The 22,399-nt window shown below is 41.6% G+C and overlaps 1 protein-coding gene across 1 annotated transcript; it reads right to left on the bottom strand.

Moving 5' to 3' along the window:
* Positions 1 to 1,861: 1,861 nt before the first annotated feature.
* Positions 1,862 to 18,215, bottom strand: TMEM26 (transmembrane protein 26). Its single transcript, XM_058810608.1, has 6 exons — positions 17,957 to 18,215; positions 14,824 to 14,902; positions 9,575 to 9,688; positions 8,816 to 9,036; positions 7,771 to 7,847; positions 1,862 to 5,531 (listed from the first exon to the last, which is right to left on the bottom strand). Exons 1-6 carry the CDS (start codon positions 18,145 to 18,147, stop codon positions 5,119 to 5,121), a joined length of 1,095 nt encoding a protein of 364 aa, XP_058666591.1. The 5' UTR covers positions 18,148 to 18,215; the 3' UTR covers positions 1,862 to 5,118.
* Between the last annotated feature and the right edge of the window lie 4,184 nt (positions 18,216 to 22,399).

Below are 22,399 nucleotides of genomic sequence, written 5' to 3'. Positions count from 1 at the left end.
GAGGCCTAGGTATTAGTTGTGATTATACTTGTTCTGTCTGATTTATTTTAGGATAATATTAGTTAGATGTATGGGAGACTGAAGATTTTAGAGCAATTTTTAATTCAGCTCTTCCAAGCTGCTATTACAGATGCTACTCATGCAGACCTGTTTTACTTGGCTTGGAGGCCTTTCTCATCTCCCAAAATTAAAAATGCTGAGTGAGGTCATCACTTTTATATTGTACCACTTTTCAACTCTGTTATCTTTACCTACAGCCTGACAGTCTCATTTCAAACTTTGTGTGACCTTACAGTTTGAAAGAGATAATCCATAGGGCTACAGGAAATGATGCTGCTCTTCCAATAAGTTAGTCCTTCACAGAGACACTGCTCAGGAAAAGATTCTTCTCCCTGTAGTAGGCTAAAAACAAATGGAGGAAATGCTTTGACAGCTGAAGATAGCTTTCATCTTTGAAAGGAAGAAATAGGCTTGGCTATTCTTAATCTTTGACCTGAATTCCTGTGTGCTTTTTAAAAGACTTCCAGAGGCAGCAGTGGGAGGTGCAGTGTTTAGAATGTTTTGTCTGTGCTGTGATCTGGAAGGCAGGCCCAGAAAACAGGCAGAAATGTGGATGAGCAAAGAGCAGTATGTAGAGGGTGAGGTAAGGATTTAGGTTGATAAATGAAGGGGTTTTTTTACAGTTGCATTGCTTTCACTCCCATGCCTTTTGCCCAGTCTGAAGGGAAAAGACACAAACCAGTGGAGACAAAATTAGGAAAAAAATTGCACAGAAGATTTCAGTGATACCTTCAAGAGAGACTTGGGATCACTGGAATTCCTGTCATAGCACCTTATTGGGGATATTGGAGTGGAGCTGGCTGTTGAGAACTCTTCCTGTGCTGGCTCTGAAGGGCCAGGAAATGTTTTCAGAGCACAGCTCATGTATGGTTATCTCAGTCATTAATATCTGTTCCATTAGGGGTCTGTACTGCTGTATTCCCCTGCTGGTGCAGTGACCAATCCTGGGAAAACCTCTCTGCTTCTTTTGCCTCTGTGAGTCACTTTTGTTGCCTTACCACTACAAACTAGGAATGATCTGGTTTTTTCCTCTTGAAAGGAAGGAGAGAGACTTCCTTGCTCATATAACAGTGTGAAAAAAAAAGTGGAAAATTGAATCCAAAAACAGAGGGGCCAGGACCTCTCCAGCCTCCTGATTTCAAAGCTTGCCTATTTTCTATTGACACAGCAACAGTGAAACAGCGTTGTGCAGTTTTAACACCTTCTGCTGGTGTGATGTTCTAATGCTCACCTAAAAAACTTTATTTTTGAGGGGAAACTAATGCTTGGGTAAATTTCATTCAACTGGGGAAATCTACATGGAAAGAATATATTCCAGGGAATTTTTTTTTTTAATCAGTGTTTTATTCAGAGTATGGTATGCTTATCATTTAAGTTTCAAGATACTCGTAATGCTTAGGTATTTTCTGTTTTGGAGGCATCTGCAGAGTGTTCTTACTGGCAGTTTCACAGATTGTTACAGAAATAAAAGCTGTATATTGGGCATTGCCAGGTGTGTGTGAGGGTATCTTAATGCATGTATGTATTTGTGTGTGTGTTTAAAATGCCTCCTGTGTGCAGATATTGAACACATCCTCTTGGGGACTGCAGTGTGACTTGCGTACTTGGAGGCAAAGGTTCGGAATAAAGAACCTACCCAGAACAGAGCGAAATTAGCTGCAGTTGCTTGTGGGTTTTCAAGGCAACAGCAGCAGTCAGAATCTGGCCTAAGTAATTAACTTACGAAGCATGGAAAGGAAAAGCAGCATGTGGAAGATATAATTAATAGGAACATATAACAGTCAGCTCTCACATAATAAATTGGCAGCTATGCCTGAGGTAACTGCCTTTTATTTGCAAAATGCTGTTGGAATTTTTTTAAAGTAATTGCACATTTTCTTCCATTTCCACATGGTCACAGAGAACATAGTACAGTACAAATACCAACAGGAACGCAATAAAATCATCGCTGTTGTTTGTTGTTTTTCCTGCTTAGGGCTATGATCTTATTTAAGCCAATGTCCAAACGAAAGGAGGAATACATTTTAGCCCAGGAAAAGACAAGTGGTAAAACATTTTAGTGAGGTTTAATATGGAATAATTTAGAAGGACAAGGCAGGAACAACCAGAATAAATAACAGTAAATGGTCAGATATCTGTTTGCAGAACAGATTTATTAATGTGGTCTCCTGGCTTGAGTAAATAACGGTTAAGAAAAATGTTCTGAAGTTCTTCCATTTTGGAGGCTTGAATTTTCCCCATCTGAAGGTTTACTGCAGCTTTTCCTGCGGAGCAAGCATGACATTTTTGGGTACACCACAGCTTCTGGCAGATCTTCAGGTGAATCCAGTCTACCCCCTTGCCTTGTGCAGAGCCCTGGAAGGCAATGGGGTGGCACCAGGGCTCCCCACAGCCAGCTGCTGCTTCAGCTGCCTCCAGCAGCCTGCTGCAAACACAGAGCTGCAGTCCTGCTCCCAACATTTGAAACAGGAAACTGAGGAGGGCTTGCAACTGGGGTTGGCTGCTCTGCCCAAAACATACAAGTTACTAGACTTTTTAATTGCCATTTCCAGGCTTCTCAGTGGAGTAGAGGGAGCTGCATGTCACTCCTGCTGCTACCTGGTGTATGTGATTCCTTTCTGTACCCAAGTGGGAATTTATAATACTGCTTTGTTAGCCTGGATTTTCTTTTGGTTTTAAACAATCTGATTGCCATCACTGCAATAGTGGGGACGAAAAAAGGGAAGCCCAAATCTACTTTATTGTAAACGCTAAGAAGATCTGCCCTATATTGTCTGTGAGTGAACGAGGATGGGATTTTGTAAACACCTAACACTGGAGTGAGTTCTTAGCACCATAAAGGTGATTAGAAGCTTTACTGCTGTTTAAAATTGAACAGCCCGAAGACCAGGAAATAGAGTTTGCTGTGAAATATTCCTGCTGTAACCAGTCTCTGTACTGCCGACCCCAGGGGATCTTGCATTTGCTGCAGGCTGAGTCTAGTAGGCAGTTTGTTGCTGAAGGAAGATTTGAAATAGCAAGTTTTAAAAAAGTACATCCTTGCAATTTTTGTGCTGATGAATTTAGAATAATGTTCTAGCAAGCTCAGTACACTCCAAATTAATTAGCAGTGATCCTTTTAACAGGATAATTACTATATCAGCAAGTGGTAAACTCAAAATGAATATGAGTAGTTCCGGCTTGCATCCACAAGGAAGAGCTGTCTTATGGTTCTACCAAGTGATTCTAAATTCATCCCAGTGTGAAAGGTTTTAGACAGCACAGATCATCATCAGAGCTGTCACATTTTTTACCTCTAGACTTGAATTAAAATCCAAAATGAAGCTGCATTCCATTTTCCATATGTCTACCTCACAACACCATGGCAAGTAGGGATTGGCTTTTTAAAACTGCTGCTGGAAAAAGGCTGAAAATAAGCAGAGGAGGAGGTGTTGCACAATATTACTACTATATAAAGGGTAGACAGGGCTATGAAGCACGTGATACTTCCTTATGGCTGTGCATTTTCTTCCTTCATAATGGAAGGGTCTTATCCTGCACAGAACAGTAACAACTCACAAGTATAAATGCACGTTCACATCTTTGGTGTTTGGGCTTTTCAAAGAATAAATGTATCATTGTTTATCAGGCTGTGGATAAATAAGTGTATGACTGCTGCAATGATGGCAGAAACACTTCCATTCATTCCTGAAACCAGACCCTGGTTTTCAGATAGCTAAGGCTTTAGAAAACAAGGCTTAATTTGGTGCTTTAATAGTGAAATTACCTTAATTAGGTCACTTTATATGCTTTTCTGCTCTCTTTCAGAATGGATGCAGGAATCTGTAAAAGCACCTGCCATTTTCTCTGAAAACAGAATTTTTAGGCAGACTTTCAAAAACCACTTATCTTACTTTCAGCTTCTCTAAGCTAAGTCGAGCAAATGATCTTACACTGATCTCAAGTGTGCTCTTGGGAGAAATTAGGGCCCGTGTTGTTCACTCCAAATGTGAAAGTAGTAAAGTATTAATTATTAGCCATTTCTTAAAAATGGATCTTGACACTCATCAGACCAGACAATCTCTCAGGTTATTTCATGGGACCTTGTGGTGCTTTATGAAACATGAAGTGCATGCCTAAATCCTTTGCCTTAGACTGCCTTCAGCAGCAGTGCTATCTTCTTTCTAGAGAGTGTCTGTGTCTGGGTCAGGCTACTAATAAAAATCATACAAAATTGAGACATTTAAAAAACTGTCTCAACTGTAAAATCAAAAAGAAAAAAGTATTTACAAATACTTTGGTGAGGTTTTCTCCATGTGTGTTGTGTGTATGTTCTAACTGGTAGAAATAGAAAGGCAAGCAACTCTGTAGAAAATGCCTGTAGCAAATGCAGCTGGCTTGCAGTGATTAGGGGGCTGATTTTTCTTTTTGTTAAGGTTTAGGTTATTCAGACCAGGCAGGTCACAAGAGTCTTTTGTATGTAGTTTCATGGTGTTGCATAGTTCTTAACTGAATCCAGCCAAAGATGAGGTAACATCTGAAGGTTTCCTTAAATTTCTGGAATGAACAATGTTCTCATGTCACAGTAACAGCACTAACATGCCTGCACAGTTGTTGCTGCTGAAGTTCCTTCTGTATATGGCAAATATATTGTTCATCACACTGTAGTCATAGCCCTACTATTTCAGTAGAGCTCAATGCTTTTGTGCTTCCTATAAAGGACAGGCTTGTCCTTCCACTTGAATTTGTGCAAGCGCATAGGTCAGCACAATGCCACCAACGGTAATAACCATTCTTGTTAGTGCTCCCAACCTTTCTTGATACTACAAACTATGGCTACAAAATCCCTGTGAATAATATAATATGGAACTAGTCAAAACGCACCATACAAATGGATTTTTAAAAGGTCCCATTGCTAACAATTTGCTTGAGAAAAGTTCCCCTACAGTTTAGAAGAAATGAATGTTCTCTTGATGGAAAAGATGACTTAGGCACTCAAGATGTATTTGATCACAGAAACTGACACAGCCCTTCTGAAGAAGCTGTGGGAAATGCAACCTCTTCCAAGTCAGTAATTGCTCAGTGATCTTCTGAGGGAGCTTGGGATTCCTCTTTTGGAGGAACAGCAACAAACTCTTTCATTTCATTCTCTTGGCGACCAGTAGCATGAGCATGAGCTTCATAAGGCTCACATGGGCAGCAACAGACTTCTTTCCTGCTCTTCTGCAGAACGGTGCTACGGAAGTCTAAGGTTATCACTGCCAGGCGGTACAACTGCAGAGTGACAACTAAGATATTCTTAGCTGTAAAAAACACCAGCATCTGATTGAATATTCTGAAGTGGCCCATGAGAATTGAACGCACAATGAAGAAGGGGCCATCCTGTATGAAAAGACTGACACCAATGTTCCACAGTTCCGCACTGTACCTGCACAGCAGCAGGCTGGGGATCCGCCTGGCCGACGCGCTTGGTTTGCAGCCAATATGCTGTACTGCAAGGAAAACAGTCATGTTAAAACAATTTTGTGAAGTGGAGCCAGGGTTGGCCTAAAGGGCACTCACAATACAGAGTACTCTGGATTATAAATACATTCACCTGTAAACTGTGCAACATATAGCATATCCAGTTTCTGGGATGTTTTTCAGCAAAACACGCTGAACTCACCTGAGGCACTTATGTGGTCTGACAAACAGGATTAAAAACCACTTCCCCTTTTGTATGCCTCAAACCTCCCAGTATTTATACCCTTCTATGACAAAAAGCAGAAAGAGACCACCTAATGATTCTTTACAACTTCCCCAGACCTTTTATTTGGTAAATCAACAGGCCAGACCCATATGCATCCTTAAGAAAAAAACTGTGCTGAAAAGGAACAGCCAGTGCTGTAGCAGTTCACTTTCTTCCATGCTAAGACACTGCTTTTAAAATATTCACTAGATAACCATTGCCTTTCTCACGTGTCATAGTAAGAAAAAGGTCTGTCAGTGCCAGGCAATATTGAGCACTTTGTGGTTTCTGTCTGCCATGTAAGACTTGAGGCACAGATACCTGTTTTTAGCCTTGTGGGTATCAATATCACACAACTGCTGGAACTTGCATACATGGGTTCCCCTTGGCTGTAAAGGTGATGGTGGGCTCAAATGCCCTCTATGGTGTAGTGTCCAGAGAAGGAGCATCAGAAGGGTTTGTGTGGGGAAATTTGGCTGTGTCTCACAGAAATACATGAAGCTTAATTAACCTGTCTCTTGGACAGGGAGATTTCATTGGTTTAAAAAAACATCGCTACTTGTGATGCGGTAACAACTGCCAAAAATTGCAGCTTGCCAAAAGAATTCTATTGTTTGAGTCAATGCTGGGGTGGGGGGAGAAAGAGATGAGACTCAAATGGAAAATGAGTTGTAAAATATAGAAATTTGCTGAATCCATTAGGCAAAGCTTCAGCAGCAGCTAATTTTTTAATGTGCTTCTGTGCCATTGCTGTTTAATAGTCCTAACTGCACTGCTGTAGTCTAATAATAAGTGCCTAAAAATTTCTTTTACGTCATGTTTGTGTGAATAAACATTCTGATGCTTGAACAAAAAGTACTATCTGTGCAACTGTATAGAACTACCTAAAATGAACTGTACCCATAGTAATTTCAGGGAAATAGGTGTTCAGTAATTTAATTTTAACTGGTAGATGTAATTAAATAAATGGAAAAGCAACGGCTAGATGAAAAAAATGAACAGATTGTTTAAGTGCTATCTGAATTTTTTTGTGTGGTGGTGATGTATATAGGATGCTTTTTATTTGGTTGGTTGAGGTTTTTTAAACCTGACTGCTGTGCATCTTTAATAGAATATATTTTAGCAGTAGCAGGAATTTTAGCTATGATAAAGCTGAAATGTGATTGCATCTGATTTTTTAGGAGGTGAGCTGCTGAGCTGAAAGGCTGAAATATTTTCATAACTTCCCTGTTGGAAACAAAGCCTAGCAGCATCCATGAAGAAAAGACTAATGAACAAAATAATATTTAAGGAATTTTTAATTTATTATTCTAGTCAGCGTGTTAGCCTAGAAATCTATTTTGTATAGATGGTACTGAGGATAATGCATTTTTGGACTGCTATGGTTGTTGCAAACTTGTTGTGATTGGAGGCCAAAATGGTTGGAACAGATGATGCTCCATACAGCTTTCATTGTTCTTTTTGGACAGGGAGAAGCTCTTTCTGCCCAGGAGCAAACACAGCCCTGAGCTGGCTGAATAGCTGGCCCTTTTGGATTAGGATAACATCATACAGTCCCAACATCATATGGTCCTTTAGGTCTCCAGTGAATAGGTAATTTCTCCTGTGCTTTTGGCTGCGCTGTTCTGTGGTTCACAAGTGCCTGCCTCTCTGTAGGGTCTAGGACCTAACCAAATTTGAGGCATAATAGACCAGCTCTAACGTGAGAGCTCACATAGTGAAGTTTAAGGCAGTAATAGGCAACTGGAGCAACACAATAGTGCAATCATTTTTTCCTTTTCCTGAAAGTAGACAGCTCAATGAGAGAGATCAGAGGTTAGCCAGAAACAAGTATTTCCTCAAAAGAAACCACAATGAGCTTTCTTCAAAAGCTGCTGAATATGAATTCCTCTCCATCAGAAGTCCTTAGTACAGCCTGTATGTAGTGTGTGCACAACCACAAGATGTACCAGCAAAAACTTAAGGGCATTTTTCTCTTTTCTTGTTTGTGTGCAAGTACTAACCTGCAAGATCAAGTGGAAACTGTAACATACTCCAGGTCCATACAGCAAGAATTGCATTTATGAGAGTGTAATTCTTCCTGTGGGAGGGGAAAAAGTGGTAACAATGAAGATGCAGTTTCCTTATGAGATCACAAAAAAGTTTCCTGTAGTGTTTGTAATAATTTAAAGGGTAGCTGAGTGAAACAGTGATTGGTTTATTTATATGTGCTTTTACAATGCAACACTAAGGAAAACAGAAGCACCTTTTTGTATGGAGTTTTTGCTGTTAAGGCTTACATGTTCCAGCTGTGTAATTACACTAAATATCTGAAGCTAATGTTATAATAATAAGCATATGAGAATAGACTCTGTGGCTCAGAGGGGATATCTTTACCCTTGTAGTGATTACACATTCTTTGCAAGCCTGAAGCTTCTCTGCCAAGTGGGAAGGACTGTTTTCCTGCTCTAAAAGCCTTGCTATGATACTTACAAAAAATAAAATAGTATTTGTTAGAGAAGATGAACATCTTCTGTGACTCTTTCCTTATGATGGATGTTCACAGCTCATCTCTCAGCAGTGTGAGGGGGAGGTGAGCTTACTTTCTCGGGGAGAGATCAGTGTTGAAAATTCACACCAGACTCTGCCATTCCCTTTCTTCTTATCTTTGAACACTTTGTCACTCTACCATGAGATAACCAAAGAAGCAACTTGGATAATGAGTCACTTAAGCCAGCTCTAGTTGCTTCCCTGCCCATCTGAAACAATTCATTAACCTGAAGGAGGCTTACTGTGTATCCAGTGTTTCAGCTCCTGTAGCTGTAAGAACTCCTGGCAGTCAGGCTGCTTGCTTGGCTCCCTGAACCCTTTCATTGTGATGATGTGACATGCTTCTCTGCTGGCAACACATGAGTAATCCCCAACAAAGCTCACAGGACTTTCACGGGGGAAAGGCAAGAGCAGGCACACAGAGCCCTTGAATGCAGCCTTCTGCTTTCTATGGGAAATGCAATTTTATCAGTCTGAACACTGCACATTACACAAATATCATCAGCAAAAAATCCTTACCGAACATCCTCAATGTCCAAGGTCTCACTAGCAAATTCAAGTATATCTGCTGCTGTTCCCACAAACATGAGAAGCAGCTGAGACAATTGATCCCGGGTGATTTCAACTCCAATGGGAAGAAGCCATCTCCCAACTACTAGCAGCAGTAGAAAAGTCTGGTGGAGAGCCAGTGTCCATACAGTCTCACAGATTGTGGAGAGCTGATTGACAAAGACTTTAGCCTGTTTAAAAGACAACAATAATGTACTGTAACTTCAGGAGACTGATGTTAGAGATACTGTCAGAGACTGTATTTGTCTTAGAGCCTGCTTTTGTTCTCTTTCACATTGTATGAGAACAAATAATTTCCATCTGGCAGGCCTGGTTTTAAAAGGCACTTTAATACAAACTTTGGATAATGAATATCAAATCTTTCTCTGTGTACTACTCCTCCTGTTCTCATTTTTCAATTGAGCATTGTGCTTTGCAGACTTGTTACCCAGGCACTTTCTAAATTCAGTTACTGAGATTCACAAGAGAATGGTAGGGTCACCTCTTCTTTACACAGAGACTGGTCTTAGCAACAGTAGCATGCTGTATTTTCACAATGTGGTTTTCTAAACTACAAATATATATAATATACATGTCCTGGGTTGTTTGCCTTTTTTTTTTTTTTTTTTTTTTTTTTTGGTTTTTTGTTTTGTTATTTTGTTTTACTCACAAGGTGCTTATCTCTAATTGTCATAAGATCTCTACCAGAAACCAGAAAAGGTGCCCTACCGTCTGAATGATGTGGTGATCTGTTCCCTCACTTCCATGACTGCTCTCTCTGGATTGATTGAAGTCTTGATTGCTGACATTGACCTGAACAGCCCCAGGCTCATTGCCACAGTACTGTTGTGAACAAAAACATGACACACGTGTAAACATCCCACCCAGGAGCAGATGTGCTCTATGGCTGTGTCCTGTTTTGCTGAACTGCAGAGGGTATCTGATGTTTGCAAAGGTCCTCGCTCTTAATGTAATTCCCCTCTTCTTCAGAAGGGAGGAATTCCTCTCATGAGGACAGGAGGAATGTGTTGGTAGGTTCCTAAGAAAGTACAGGGTTGTACTCCAGAAGAGCATGCAAATTCAAAGGCCAATGGAGTGGCCTTCAACAAAAATTTGTTCTCAAAATATCTGCTTCTGTTTTCTACTATCCAGGAAAAGTTCTCTGAAAATGTCACTTTTATTTTTTTGTATGACTTCCCTCAAGGCTGAAAATTAGGTAGGATATATGACTTGTATCTTCCACCTCTCCTGCCCCTGCTGTGCCTTATTTTGTATGGAAATTCATAGGGTGAGAGGTGAAATAAAGGAGTATTTAAGAGAACTAGACCTGTATTTTTTGCCTATCCCTTTGAAATAGAATAAAGGATATTTTTACTTCCTACAAGTACACAGTGATCTGGGAAATTGAGTGTTGCCAAAACATATTGTTACTCCAACTACAGTACAACAGTGGTGTCTGCAGCACTGTCCTGCCTTTCTACCTTCACACCCAAGGTTGGCCCAGGAGCAGCTGGGGGGCACGGCTCCAAGATCTGTCTTCATAACAATCCATAACATCTCTCTCCATTGCAATAAAAAGAGGATAATTAGAAAATCAAACCATGCTGTTACTATTTACAACCTGTCCTATTTTCGCCAGAGAATTGCAGATGATTTGCATTTCCCCACTGGGCCCCCACCATTTTTTTGCATGGGGATTGATTTTCTGCAACAATTGGAATGTGTTCGAGAGCATACTGAGTAGTTGTGTTCAGCATAAAGCCTGCCAATATCAGAGCAATGTTTTTCAGGAAATTTCAGATTCTACTTTGATACTTTTCTTGGTCTCTGATGTTGTTCAGTATCTGGGTAAATGCTGCCTCTTGTCTGACCTTATGGTAGATAAATTTCCTGTGCCTGGAAAAAACTGGAAAAAATGTCAGTGCTTGCTGCTTTTAGAGTTGGCGCTAAAGAGTCTTAAGCTGAATGCTTGTTTTATTTGAACAGTGGGTGTGAGAGTCTTGAAAGATTGACACACAGATGTGGGGAAGATGATGTTTCCATTTAGTCTCAAGTTCTGGGCATGGAAACAGTGAGATGGAGGGGCTGGTACTCTCTGCCTGGCTACAGCCTTGTAGGGCTAATTTCCCTGGGTTTGCCCTTCAACTAAAGGAGAGAGAGGGAACGGCTTGTTCAGAGGATGCTTTGGAAATGTAACTTAATTGGTGCTCTGAAGAGGCATCTGTATCTGCTGCCTACAGAAAAACCCTAAAGTCTAAGGAGACCCACCCCAAGGTCAAAGTCAGGCTGAGTTACTTCCACTGGCTGTGTGACACAGCTGAGGAGACCACAACCTGAAAATACTGCACAAGTGTCCTAACCACCCTAGAATACTAAGAAGTGAAGATCAACAAGTAGCCTGGGTAGGGAAAAGGGATGACTAACCTGTGCAGGAGGAGGAAGGCCGACTCTGACAGCCTTTGGTTTGTCATTAAGTCTGCATTTAAGCTCACCTCTCTGGCCCCTTGCCTGGTCTGGCATGGTAATAGGAAAGCAGCCACGAACCTGCACAGAACTTCACATCCAAGGCTGAGGAGCTGCAGGACTCAGCAGCTTGACTGCTAGAAGGAGGCAGAAGAAACCATGCCTTGGCTTGCAGGGGAGCTCTTTTAATGTTGTTCTAGTGCACAAAGTTGCAGGAAATACCTCTAAAAATTAATTCACATTATTGGTGTCTTTGGTAGGTGTCTTTCCTTCTATGTCATTTTTGTGAGTACTTTCAGCTGAGAGGTGTGTTACTATTTCAGAACAAGGCTCAGTGATCTTGGACTGATTGGCAAGCTCAGGGCCAGTCCACAGCTCTTCTCAATTGCTTCCAGACAAGAAATGGAAATCTGCATCTGCAAAGCCAGTCTCCTGTTTTTGTTTTTTTTTTTTTAAAGCAGGTTTCTGTTTTTTCATTTAAGTATGTTCATATCTTGTTTGGGTTTGTGCTTCTCTGAATATTTAATAAGTGGTGATTGTGAAATGATCTTTGAAAATCTGGAGAAGAGCCTTTTTTTACATCATGTATATGCATGTAAATAGGACCGCTGGTGCTAGGCATATTTACTTATTGATTTATGGATGTGCAGTGACTAAATGGGAATGTGACAATAAGCAAGTGAATACTGTTTTACTGTTTCATGGGCATTTGATAAACATGATTTGCCTTCTTATTTTAGACCCCAGTAAGTCCTAAATGTTGACTGTGCACCAAGCTAAATAAAAATGGGTTTGTTTTCAGGTTTTTCTGTGCAAAGATAAAAGGAAGAGGCTATACACATTTTGTATTAACTCTGACTTGGCTTACTTTATTTTGTTTCTTGTGAGATGAAGCTTACCGATTCATAAGCCATCTAATCAAAACGGAAATGCTGTTGCATGACATGGTGATGGCCTGCAGAGAAACTCACTGCCAGTGCATGGGGGACACCTGAAACACCAAACTAATTCAGCCAATTTCTGCTTGCACCTCATTCACAATCTATTGTTTTCAAATATAACTGAGGTTAGCTAAAACTTTTCATAATGGGGCCAGCACTGGGGTGTAAAATTGCAACTTGAATATTAGGGTGGAGTACCCTCAACCTATTAATGTGCATGGAGGCTGTCAGTCTGAGGACATTTTGGAAGAGTCCAGCCCTTCCCTGGAGCAGGCCCTCTGCCAAGCAACAGGTACCTGGCTTGCTGTCTGTGCTTTGCTGCAAACAGTGTGGCTGTCACTATGGAAACACATGTGATGTCAGAAATTCAAAGCACCCCTGACTGCTTCATTTTGCTCATACAGGAAAGCTGAAATGTAAAACATGAAACAAAGATTATCTAAGTTGTTTTCCAAATTGAGGAATATAATGGCTACGGCAAGGAAGGAGTGGTGAAAGATGTAAGATCACTTTGAGGAGCTCATTATGGTATAGTTTTAGCTGGTAAGAGAATCCCACCTCAGAATGAGGCTGAGGGAATGGACAGTGATATTCACTATATCCCCAGAGTGTTCAAGTTAAGGTGGTTAAAAATAATTACAAGGTTTACCCAGTGTCTGTCTTATTCCTGACTGGAAGCCTGCATCAGCTAGAGCCCTGGTAGTTGGGTAAGCCCTACAAAAGGTGCTCAGTTACTGCTTTCTGTGGCAGTGGCACACCAGGCATCAGCAAAGGTAACAGAGCCCTGAAATCCTGAAAGAATGTTTGGGTTTTTTAATGGATTAAATGGTTTCAATTTGCTTGACAGCAGACAGCAATTTTTTCACTCTGTACAGTTCAATTGACTTTATAATCTCTTCCAAACATATATTTCACCCCCAAATACATTACCACAAAGCAGTAGTTTCTATGCAGTCAGTATTTCACCTCTGATATATGAATGGCATTATATGTCCAGTTCTGCAGTACGCAGAGGCAGAATTGCCTCTGTCTTCAGGAAGAGAGATGCCTATTAGCACCTGCATTAAATAATAGCACTGACATGAGCAGCTGATGCTTCCTGGTAAGGATTCAACACAAGATCAAAGTTCTACTGCCTTAAAGACCACACACTGTTTTCATAGTGTATATATTAAAAGTGTGGATCTAGTGACCGTATAATTACCCATTCTGTTTGCATTTAAATAATGAAATCCCAGGAATACATCAGTTTGGAGAGTAGTGCTAGTCTGAGTGCTGTGTTTGAGATTAATTGTTAGGAAAGCTACTCCCCTTCTGGAGGTATTGTTTTTGAATCTGTTAGATTGTGTGTTTCCAGAACTCTCTATCCTATCTCTCCAGGTATAAACTAAGCTGTTAACTTGATATACTCCCTCTTTAATTCACCATAGCAGTATATCAATAAGAACAAAGTATGCCATGTTCTAACATCATTTTGGGAAATAAACTGCTGCCTTTGACTACAGAATTAGCCTGTTTCTTGGACCAGATTTAACTATGACAAATGTTCTCAATATCCACATTACCTGTCTGTGACTGTTTAAGGAGATTTGGGAAAACAAGAAGACAATAAATTCCTGCTGTTGTATTTAGAAAATGCCTGAGGCATTTTTAGTGTAAACACAATTTTGAATATTTGATTATGCTTCTGTGGAGTCTAACAATGTTTCAAAGGAGAAAATGAGGCACTAGGTCTGCTTAGTCTAATTTATGTATTTTCTTCTGTTACTTTTTGTTCTTGTTCCAATCAGAACCTTTACTGCTATGGATGTAGGGCACTGCATATGTGCAAATACAGGCACAGACAAAACTTCCTTTTCACTGCATGGAAGTGCTATAGGGACTTGAAACAAGCCTGCATGAGCTTGACTCAGTGAGACCTGTTGGGTGAAGTGGCTCTGTTCTGGCCCTAACTGACCCCAGAACACTTGCCCTTAAAAATTTTACCATATGCTTTAGTCCTGAATTGGAATCCAGCTCCTCTCTCTCCTAGATGATTATGCAACACAAAGAAAGGAAGGATATAAACATTTTCAGATGTATTTCCAGCTGTGGTAACACTCTGTGTGCTCTCCTATGTTGTAGCAAACATGAGACAATGTGAGTTTAAGACCCCTTTCACTGATACCTGTCTCAATTTTGACTTGCTTGAAGTTGTGGCATTTGCTTTTAAAGACTGTCAAACTCACTTTATTTTGCAAAGACCTCTAAAGCAATGGCATTCTTTTACCCTACTGAGCAAGATTCATGCTGGTAACCTGGGGGTGAAAGGCTGTGTTTTTCAAACCTGTAGTCCTCAGTTCCTCAGATAAATACAGATACATGGTCTCGTTTTTAGCTAGGAAAGAGTCTCATTATCTGATAATTAGGAAGTGCACAATAGTCATAATATAGCTGTAGCTAGACTGGGACACCCACCAATATGAAAGAGAGAACTGGAACAAGACTTTGCAGACTTCTGACTGCATGCCTGAAGCCAACCCATCAAATAATGCATCAATTTCAAACTATTCCATCTTGTCTCATATTAAATACCTGAGTCCCATGATGAATTTCTAGTAGCCATAGTGATGGTACTATGCAAATCAGATATAAAAATATTGCTGGTGAAAACCTGTGAAGGAAAAGAAAAGATATCTTGGTATTATGATACATCATAAATACTTTCCAATGCAGATAATGTTTGGATATATTGTATTTTGTGCCTCTGCCATATGGGATATTAAGAAATAGGGTAACTGCAAATAAGAATTGCTATTCTTGCTGGTTTGCTTGTGCTGTGGGAGTATTATAAACAGGTTTTATCTGTACATCCATCTAAGGTCATATATGGAAATTTATTAAAAATTTCTTTTTTAAGAGCTGACCAGAGGCACTTTGCTGTTGGTATTTCTATCACAGCATTTTCTGTATTTAAAAAGCCTGTAGCTAACATGCTCTTTCTGATTTCATGAAGAGTGAATTAATACATTGAGTCACTTCACTGAGTGATGCTGAGATAAAGGTTACTCACAATCCTGTGCATTGACACAGGAAAGGTAGAAATAGCATCAGTTTGCCTAAAACAAGCACTGCTTCAGTAGATCTTTTAGATGCAAGCTGTGCATTTAAAATGGGTTCATAAAAATGGATCTTGGCCTTGTTTCCCCACTTGTGCTAACAGTGGTAGAATTTTCTAGTTCTTTTCTCCCTGCCAGTGTTCTATATAACTGTGATGGGTTGGTGCTGGCTAAATGCCAGTGCACCCACGAAAATCATTTATTCAACCAAAATCAGCACAATAACTGATGTTGATGAAGCTTTGTTATCTTCAGCTTCTTTAGCTGGGTTTATTCAGAAGTAACAGAGAGATTTCGTAACTCCTACAAGTAGTGATTCTTGTGAGAGTGAGTTGCTGCTGTTTTCTTATTAAACACGTGACATTTGATTGAGGTGGGGGTTTTTTTTGGTAATTCTGTACTTCTGGAGTAGGAATGAGGTGCAATGCCACAAATTTTGTATCTAGCTCTGCATGCTACAGTATAGACTGGGCATTGCTGCAATGCCCTGGGACTAGGGGTGGGTCCACCTTGGGACATTTGCTTGGTTCCTTCTACTCTGCCTCTGGCACATTCTGCAATGAATTTAAACTGCTTATAAGTAAGCAACTGCAGCAATATTTTGGCCAAATGTCATTGCATTTACTGTTTGTCCCTATGTTGAACGTATCTTTATTTTAGTAATCATGACTTTTCCAGTGAAGATTAAGTACTGAGGAAAAACAAAATATCCTGGTGCTTAGGGAAATTACTGGGTTGCTAAACTGCTCTGAAATGTTTCAAACTATTCCCTCTAAGATAGTTTGGTTTTAATTGTGTTTTTTAGTTTTTCAGGGTTGAGGGGGTGTTGGTTTTTTTGGCAGTGGGTTTTGTTGCTGTTGTTAGCTTTTTTTTTTTCTCCTAAAAAAAAAAGGGGGGCTAGTGATTGTGTGGGTTTTTAGCCTGGTTATTTTGGGAGAGAACACACCTCTCATTTGAATGGAAGAACTAACATTTTACAGTATTTCCTGTAGGACTTCAGCACACAAAAAATCCATCCAGCTGGCAGGTTAGCAATACTGAGCTAATGATATCACATCAGGCCAAGAGACTTCAGGGGCTTTAACCCTGCCTTTCTTTCAGAAGGAGCAATCTAGAGGAAATATTACATGGCCAGGCTCACAAGAAGACTTTTTTTCCACATGTGCCATTAAATGTTTTAGGCTGGTGTAATAAGTAACAGTCCTCTGTCAATAATGAACAGAGAATATCAGGGTGTTGGAAACAGGAGTCCTGCTGCATAGCCTGCCCCTTGCCTGGATTGGTGATTTTCTGTGGAGTTGTTTCTACAAACACTGATGATGTTTGTTCTGTGACTGTTTTCCACTGGAGCAGAAAATTATCCTGATGCAAATAGATGCTGGCCATTTGTCTACAGTACTCATCTATATATGTACTTTTATTTTGCTGCTTAAAGTGTTGCACCACATCCATTTTCAAAATTTTCTTCTAGATAAATTTAGTCCAGTCTTCTATGTATGCATCTAACATGGATCTGCTTTTGGTATCTATTTTTGTTTGGATTTTTTAAAAGCTCCATTAGCAAGTCTTCCTTCATGAAGATTCTGCTGCCTCCTCTCCCAAAATAACTGGTACTGTTCAATCTGCCTGTCTCATAACTGCATTTAGGGCTCTGCTGTTGCTCAATTTTCCAGTGTCCCAGACTTTATCACTGCTTTTATTACATTCAAATTTAGAGCATGGAACTCTTGTGCGAATTGTCACACAACACTTCTTCTGTTATAATGACTTTCACAGGTTGCAATGGGCAGGATTTTAAGAACATGGAAATACTCCAGGGCTCTCTAGTACTCTATTTTTCTGAAGGCCTGCCTGCAGTTTGAGTTTTTAACAATAAAAGGTCCTAGTGAAATCTTGACAATTAGTTATGTGACCGCCTCCTTTTCACAGAGCATTTTGTTTTGGCTGCCTGAGCACTGATGAGCTGTAGATGACAGCAGTAATTCTTTAGATGCATGTAAAACCCCATGTGCTTGGCCAAGCTCTGCTATGACTAACTTTTTTGTTCATTTCTCGGGCAGCCTTTCACGCATGAAAGTTCCTCTCAAATCCAAGTAGTTAAGCCACTCTTGCTGTATCAAAACAGTTGCAACTCATCTTTTATTTTTTTACGAAGTTTAGGTTCATGCCGTAGCGTGGCGTTAGCGCTGTTGCACGGCGGAGAGCAGGGGCATACAGTCCTAGGGCAGGATGAGCAATGCAGGGCACGGCAGGATGGGTGTACATGCAGGGCATGTGCAGGGGCCCTCCTCACCCTGTGCCCCTGCAGGGCTCAGGAGGTGCCCGGTGCCCCCAGCCCGCTGCAGCCCCACAGCATCCGCCGCTTTGACTGCAGCAAGAGACACACACAGCCGCACGGAGTGCCTCCCGCGTAGTCTGCTGTACCACTGCCCCTCCTGAAAGCCCTCTGCCTGGCAGCAGATTAGCCAAACTCTACCAGCCCTCCATCCCTGCCTCCCGCGATCCCCGGGCGCCTGGGCCAGGGCAGCCCCTGCTCTCGGGGGGCAGCTTCCTATCTGCAGCAAGGAACATGCAAAGAAGCGAGCGGGGCTCCGGCGGAATATGCTCACCATTTGTAGCCTCTGCCTTGCTTAAATTTGAGGGTGAGCCCTGTCTCCAGGCACAGGAGAAGATTGAGCAGCGCCAGCAGCCAGTACTTGGGTTCCTTCTTCACGGCGGTCACTCTCCAGACCCCGATGAGCGAGTGCAGCACGAAGAGCAGGCGGGTGACCAGGGCATTGAGCAGCACCATCAGCTCCATGCCGCCCTGCCCCGCGCCGCGCTCAGGAGCCCTGGCGAGTTACCTTGGCAGGCAGCGGGGAGCCTGCGCCTCGCCGGCACACAGACCGCTTCTCCTCCTCCATCTCCACAAAGGGGCCCATTATAACAAAAAAGAAACAGCATCGCCCCTCCCCCAGACTTCCTGAAAACTTTTTGAAGGGGAAAAAAAAAAAAAAAACAAAAAAAACACGCTTCCATGCTGCAGTGGTTTGCAGGCTCGGAACAGCCCTGGCCGGCGCAAGGCAGGGGTGGGGAGCGTTGTTTCTGTCTCCTCTATCATCGCTCAAGGACCGAGCACGGCGAGGTTTTCCCTCTCGCCCAGTTACCATCGCCCTGCAGCCCCACTTGCTGCTCTCGCCTCGTGCATCTCCAGCAAAGACACAATGAAAGGCACTTTGCTGAAAGCTCCACTGCATTTCTGAGAGTGCAAACCAAACCCCTCTTTCTGCTCTTCCTGATTGGGAGCTTTTATAATTGTTTAATGTGGCAATATAGAAAGCAGAACTTGTATGCTTAGTTCAATACTGGAATCCCTCGTGCAGCAGAAGTCAGAATCTGAAATCTAGTCAAACCACTCTATTGTATGATCTACCCCGTGCTTCAGGACTAAAGCAGGCCAGGGCCAGAACTCCAGAAACAGGGATGAAATCTGGGCTAACACTAATTTTACTGAATTGATCAACAGAGGCATATACAAAAAAATACACTTAAGTTTGACTGTTAGGTCAGTTACCTCCAGAGGGACTTTTTGTATCCTGTGGGAAGGTGGATGAAGTACAGAATTTGTTTTAAAATTGCCTTAATGTTTCTCATAGAGATTATAAATTGTATACAAATTTAAACTTTTCTCTACCAAAGAGAAATATCTTCTTGATCAAAATTGGCACTGTGTTGTTCTAGTTGTGTGTTAATTTACTGCCAAAGCGCTTAAATTGAGATAGCCGACTGTAAAATGCAAGTGGAGAATCAAGTCCATGTGAAGTACTGTGGTGTTGCAGAGGTCCTAATTTCCTAGGTATTCTTCTGAGAGTTGTGAACTTTCTAAGAAGGTATTTTTCCTCAATTGCTAAGATCCAAATTTTCCTTACTGCAAAGCCAAGCCTCTTCCTTTATGAAGTGCTGATGCTGGCCAGCTGATATCCTTGGGGGTGGGGGATAAGGGAAGACTACTTTACTTTAACCCTGCCCAGAAAAAAAAAGGAAAACAAAAATCCATTCCACAGTAGAGATGACTCGCTTGGGAAATGCCTGAATAAATAAATGGACTGTGTGGCATGCCTTTTTGAAGGAACAAAAATCAAGCTCCTCACGCTCAGAGGAAAATGAATTCAAGTCAAGGACCTGCTATAGATAGTTTCTGCCAATAGCCACCCTGCCGTATCATGCCTGGGGTGCTGCTGGTTCACAGCCCTTCCGCTGGTGTTAAGGTCAAATGTAGTTAAAGAGGAAACTGGGAGCAGACAGATTGAAGAGATTGTTTAAACAAGATATTCCTCCGTGGGAGTGCTTAATGTCAAATGACTTGGGGAGCTGGTATGTCCTATTGTTCATGGAGATCCTTCCAGGGCAGACAGATGTCACAAAACTTGGAAAGATGATCAGTGCAACATTCTCGTGCTCAGGAAGGATGCAGAGAGCTTTGCTGAGAGCTAAGTGATTCTGTATATTGAGGACATGCGGGAGCTGAACTGCTTAACAAGGTAATTTCATCAATGAACAATCCAAACCTCAATCAGTGGAAGTCCTAGACTTAAGTAGGAAGAAGATACAATATTGACTCTGCCTACTCAGTGGTGGACCACGATGGCAGCACAACAGCCTGAGTAGAGGGGCAAGTACTCATGGACAGCTTCATTTCTTTGGCCTAGAAGAGGCAAATATTGCATCCAGACTTGACAGAGTGCATTTTTAGGTGTTTCAGTGGCTGTTTTGTGGAGCAGCTGGTTCAAGAACCAATGAAGTCAGTGCTTGACTTGAATCCTGAGTGGTTTATGGGATATGATGTAGGAAGTAACAGCTGAAGAGGTCATCTGAAAGGAGGATCTTAATGTGCTTAGATTTGTCATCCTGGCAGGAGTAAGACAAGCCAGAGCTCTCTACCATTGCTCTGCTCATCTTCAAAAAGGAAAACTAGACGCAGATCAGCAGGCATGTTGAAAATAAGACAGATGGAACACCTAAGTCTTTGCAGGGAGTGTGGATATTGCTTCTGTAAATCACATGGGGAGTGCAGAGATAATAACTGTGCATCAAGGGAAACTTGAGAAAGAGTGAGAAGAAGCCGGCATTTGCAGGGTAAGTGAGACTGCAGGAGCAAGAAGGCATCCTTCAAGAAGCTGAAATGCTGTCCAGCTGAAGAAAACTGAAAAAATTATGAATTCTAGCATGGACAAACATGATACGGCCGACTGAAGGAGTGTGAGGGACAATTAGCAATAAAACATGGTAGCTAAAATGTCTGTTATCTGTTCAAACATGTCGTGACTAGGAAGTCTTCCAGGGAATTGTTTGGTCAGTGGACAGCCAGGTGGCACAGAAGCCCTCAGGTGGTGCTGTTGCTGGGGGGAGTGGAGTCCCAGCATGAGTACAGATGTACACTGTAGTATGGGAAAGAACTGACTTCTGCACAGAACCTTATAGAAGGGGTTTTTTAGGATTTTTTTTCTCTAGGACTCTGTATGTGCTAGTGTTCTGTCATTTAAATTCTTTCATCGTTTCTACTGCATCTGCATAGTTCCATCTGCATCTTAGACTTGTCTGGCTAGTTGATCATGGGCTAGAGAATTCTTGAGGGAGAAACTTTGTTTACCTTGGTTTTGTACTCTTTCCCTGAGGATGGAGTTAGGTCTAAGGCTGGATGCATACAGTGGAATTAGATGGACCTTTACTCTGACCTGAAATGGCTGCTTTAGTAGAGACTTTCTGATGTCTGAAGAAATTGATCCAGAGTGGGTTGTAGTGTTGGATCCAAACTGAAAGCAAGACTTGTGTCTGTCTGTATAGAGGGCTGTACTAATGATATATCCTTTTTCCTAGGTTTTTTCTTTCTTTCTTTTTTTCTTCTTTTTCTGGAAACTCTGTTCTGTGTCTGGGAACCCTTGAGAGTTAATGTTTGCAGGAGCTGCTGTACTCTGGCAAAGCCTGGACACAGTGGTGTGAACATGCATCACACTGCGTGGGATTTTCATCCAAGACACCTTGGCAAGATCTGCTGCACAGCTTTGCCACATAACAGCCAATTGCAGCATGTTTGATGCATTGGGGAAATGTTAAACCTTACTGTGCCCCCACCACCAGAAGTGACCTTCTTTTTGCAGGAATAGGGAATCTGGCACTTTAAACACTGTGCCACAGGATCTCTGTGCTTAAATTGAATAATTCCTGCCTTTAGGCCAAGTCACTCTGATGATTGCACTAAGCAGACCCCATAACTTTCAGAAATGTGGAATTGCACCAGTTTGCAGAAACAAACTAGGCTTGGAGGTGGTTCTCTAGCTGAACGTGAGTCAGCAGTGATGGAGGGCCACGCTGGCAGGTAGATGCCGAGCTGAAACATGCCAGTGTCCATCTGGTGTGCTTAGGAGGGCCTTAGCTCAAGTGCTGCCCTACCTTGGCTCAGTGAGGGAGGAACCAGTGGGGAAGGGCAGGAGTGTTTCTATAGTAGGAAATTACTTACTTAAACAAATGGTTCTGTTTCAGACAGTTAGTGACATCCTTTTCAGGTTGAAGTACTCATAGAATCACAAGACCCCTGTTCAAGCAGCTGGACAGACTCCAGTTTGAGCTGGAGTGCAGGGCTTAGGAAATCCTGTGAGGAGGAATTCCAGAACTAAAGTTCTGTGAGATTTTGTGATAATATGCAGTGGGGTTTTGTTCTTTTTTAGGGTGGGTTTTTTTTCTTTTCATGGGAGCTCTGAACAAAGAGCCTCAGACTTGCTTACAAAATGGGATGTTTTAGGCAGTGAAATTTAGGGCTAATGGCTAGTTGCCTTTGGTTCAAGAGATTTTGAAGATGTGATTTACAATATTCATAAATAAATAATTATAGGGTATTAAGCTGGAGGAGACCAGGGATGAGAATGGGTCATAAATTCAGTGTGAGTCAGCAGCATTGTTCTGCTGTGAAGGAGGCACACTGGGATGTGTAAACAGACCTGTAACATGCCAAATTTCAGTTATTTCTTCTGCCTTCCTTGGTGCTGGGAAAAACCTCACTAAACTACCCTAATTCT

The sequence above is a fragment of the Ammospiza caudacuta genome, chromosome 9 (assembly GCF_027887145.1).
Source record: "Ammospiza caudacuta isolate bAmmCau1 chromosome 9, bAmmCau1.pri, whole genome shotgun sequence".
Taxonomy (NCBI): Eukaryota; Metazoa; Chordata; class Aves; order Passeriformes; family Passerellidae; genus Ammospiza; species Ammospiza caudacuta.
Note: the sequence above shows the minus strand (reverse complement) of the source record. Positions and strands in the feature narration are given on the sequence as shown.